The sequence below is a fragment of the Colias philodice genome, chromosome 32, assembly GCF_061535455.1.
Source record: "Colias philodice isolate Cphi_HAF_F1 chromosome 32, ilColPhil1 Martin Lab GWU primary, whole genome shotgun sequence".
NCBI classification, from domain to species: Eukaryota; Metazoa; Arthropoda; class Insecta; order Lepidoptera; family Pieridae; genus Colias; species Colias philodice.
In genome coordinates this window covers 1,497,853-1,500,825 of record NC_143117.1, presented here as the reverse complement: position 1 = coordinate 1,500,825, position 2,973 = coordinate 1,497,853, and the positions used below count along the sequence as shown (strand labels likewise).

General features: G+C 36.9%; 1 protein-coding gene across 1 annotated transcript; it reads left to right on the top strand.

Annotated features, from left to right (window-relative positions):
- The first annotated feature begins 738 nt into the window (after positions 1 to 738).
- LOC149474928 (uncharacterized) lies at positions 739 to 2,374 on the top strand. Its single transcript, XM_089714030.1, has 2 exons — positions 739 to 865; positions 1,095 to 2,374. The coding sequence occupies exons 1-2, from the start codon at positions 739 to 741 to the stop codon at positions 2,093 to 2,095; spliced, it is 1,128 nt and encodes a 375-aa protein (XP_089570156.1). The 3' UTR covers positions 2,096 to 2,374.
- The last annotated feature ends 599 nt before the right edge of the window (positions 2,375 to 2,973 follow it).

Here is a 2,973-nt window from a genome sequence, read left to right as displayed (position 1 = left end):
AACTAGGTAATAGTGTATGTACAAAGGAAAAAATCAGAAAATACTGAATTTATCTGTATTTAATTTTTTTTTCAATGACATTAATTTTGTTTGTATGGAAAAATGGAAAAGTTTATAAAAATAGAAAATATTATAATCACCATAATAGTGTTAAAATATAGATCAAAACTAATCAGTGGCCGAAAAAAATTTTGAAATCCATCAATAAATGACTGAGATATAGATTATTGAAGTTTACATTTATTATTTTAGCACGAAACATCTGGATTCGATGCGCCTCTGACATTACACTCACTCGCGCTAGTATCGCTAGGGCAGATTACTTCGATTGCATTCTTTATTCAAAACACGTAAAATAAAAGAAAAATATTGTAATAAAAAAATTGCTCATACATTAAAAATAATATATAATTATGTTTCGCAGCTTCATTCTTTGCGATTTATATTGACGTGGTGTAGTAGCGTTCCTAGCCTGAGCCTTGCACGGGTTTTTTAAAGTTATAAGTACATATTATTAATTTAAATTTATATTTTTATAATTTTTAAATTATACTTTTTTTTTTTTTTTTTTGTGGCAACACTATTTACCCCTACCATTTACCCCCATCATTTCTCAAACGGTTCGTTACGATGTGTACCTAAGTCATTTCTGCGTTTCCGTGCTCAAGCCTTCGCACGTCTCCGATAAAATAATTTTTGAATTTTAAAATTAAAAAATTAAAATAATTAGTGCTCAATATGGGGAAGAAAAGGAAACATGAAAAAACGGACGAAGAAATTAGACGAAAGATTAAGAAACTAGAAAATCGGCTTGCCAAAAGAGCAAATCAATCTACAAGCGATGCATCGGAAGAAAATATGTTATGTAAGTTGGTAATTTTTAAAAATTCAACGGTTTTTTATATTGATTGATTAGTGATGCGTACTGCTAAAATTGGGCTGTTACTATCACCAACATCAATCAATGCTTAGTGATCCGAGGATACCGTAACTGGGTTTCTTCTATCACAAATAAAGAGACGCGTACTGCTATACTTGGGCTGATACCGTCACTGTTTTTAAAAAACATTTGCTAAATAGAAATGTTTTTGCAGGTGAGCCGTTGGATGTGCCATCTCCTGGGTCCTTATACTGCCAGTCGCCACTGAGAGACCACCAAACTTATGAGGCACCTCGGCCCCTATCGCCATGTCCGCCTTTGTCACCACAAGAAATCGCGCCACGTCCTGACTCGCCACGACCTGATGAGGTTGTTGAACCGCAACCGGGAACATCGGCGGACAGTGATAAACAAAATGAAGAGCTGGAGCTGGGTGAAGACGTCCTCCAATTGTTAGGAGACGCTCCAAAAACCGACACTTCGCTCGGCCCTGCGATCCATAAGGATGTCGCCAGCAGGTGGCAGGACATCCTTTCCAAAGGACTTCCTAAGGAAATAAAAGATATCCTTTACAAAGAATATCTAGTTCCCAATAATTGCGATTTGTTGCTGGCCCCTGCTCTCAACCCGGAGGTAAAGGCTGCATTGCCTGAAGCTTTAATTAAAAGAGACACGTCGCTCAGCTACAGGCAAAAACAACTTGGGGTTGCACTGTCTGCTCTTGCAACAGTCACCCAAATGGTCATAGCGAATGAGACATCAAAACAAAAAATTTTAAAGCCTTTAAGTGATGCGTGCCGTATACTGTGTGACAGCCATCATGCTGAAACGAGGACACGAAGAAAATTCGTAATATCCTCGATTAACACCAAATTAAAAGACGCCCTAATAGAATCCAAACGAGATGCGTTACTGTTCGGTGAGAATATCTCGGAAAAACTTAAAGCTGCCAAGTCTATCCAACAGTCAGGTGAATCTTTAAAGAATATACAAAAACCTAAAAATAGACCTGTATCTGTGGCGACTAATCAAGTTAATAAGGGCCGTTTGAACTATGTTCCTCAGCAGCGCCAGGCGGACACCAAACGCCACGACAATCGTTTCGCTCGTGTGCCCAACATGGCGTCGCGTCCACCTCCAAGCAACAGTGCACGACGACCCCCCGACCGGACGTACCCGCCTTCGAAGACACCAGCTCCGCAACGGAGGCAATAATCGACCAGGTGCGATATGCTGGAAGACTCCAGCATTATGTTAATAACTGGCGTAAAATAACTAGTGATAAGATCATTTTATCGTGGGTTAAAGGTTATTCTATACCTTTTAAGTCCAATCCATTTAGAACCGATAAGCCTAGTGTTTGTCCTAAAACGGAACAAGAACGACAAGATTTTGATACGTGTTTGTCGAAATTATTATCTATAAATGCGATATCGCATTGTAACCATGAACCGGGCGAGTTTTTATCCTCTATTTTCTTAGTGTCTAAACCAAATGGTGACAAGAGATTTATTCTTAATTTAAAATGCCTTAACAAGTTCATTGAAACTAAACATTTTAAAATGGAGGATTATCGTACTGCGTCAAAGTTGATAACTCCAAACTGTTTTATGGCAACTATCGATTTAAAAGATGCTTATTTTTTAGTGCCAGTAAATAAAATGCACAGAAAGTACTTACGGTTTGAGTATGATGGAGTCCTTTACGAATTTAATTGCTTGCCATTTGGTTTATGCACCGCACCATTCGTGTTTACAAAACTTCTAAAACCTATATTTGAATTTTTAAGAAAAACTCATCGTATGATATCAGTAGTTTATCTTGATGATGTCTTTTGTATTGGTAGAACACTATTAGAATGCCAAGAAAACATAACTTTGACCAAAACACTTTTTGAAAGACTAGGTTTTTTGATTAACTTAGAGAAAAGTTCGTTAGTACCAAAGATGCAATGCAAATTTTTGGGTTTTGTATTCGACTCTAAAAATATGTTATTAAAACTACCCGATGATAAGAAGTTAAAAATTAAAGAAAAAGTTTCTACCGTCTTAAATACTAAAAAATGCAAATTACGAGAATTTGCTCAATTTATC

Coding starts and splice junctions, on each gene's coding strand:
- LOC149474928 (XM_089714030.1), top strand. CDS start 739: ATGGGGAAGAAAAGGAAACATGAAAAAACGGACGAAGAAATTAGACGA. Junction 866..1,094: donor ATCGGAAGAAAATATGTTAT/GTAAGTTGGTAA, acceptor ATGTTTTTGCAG/GTGAGCCGTTGGATGTGCCA.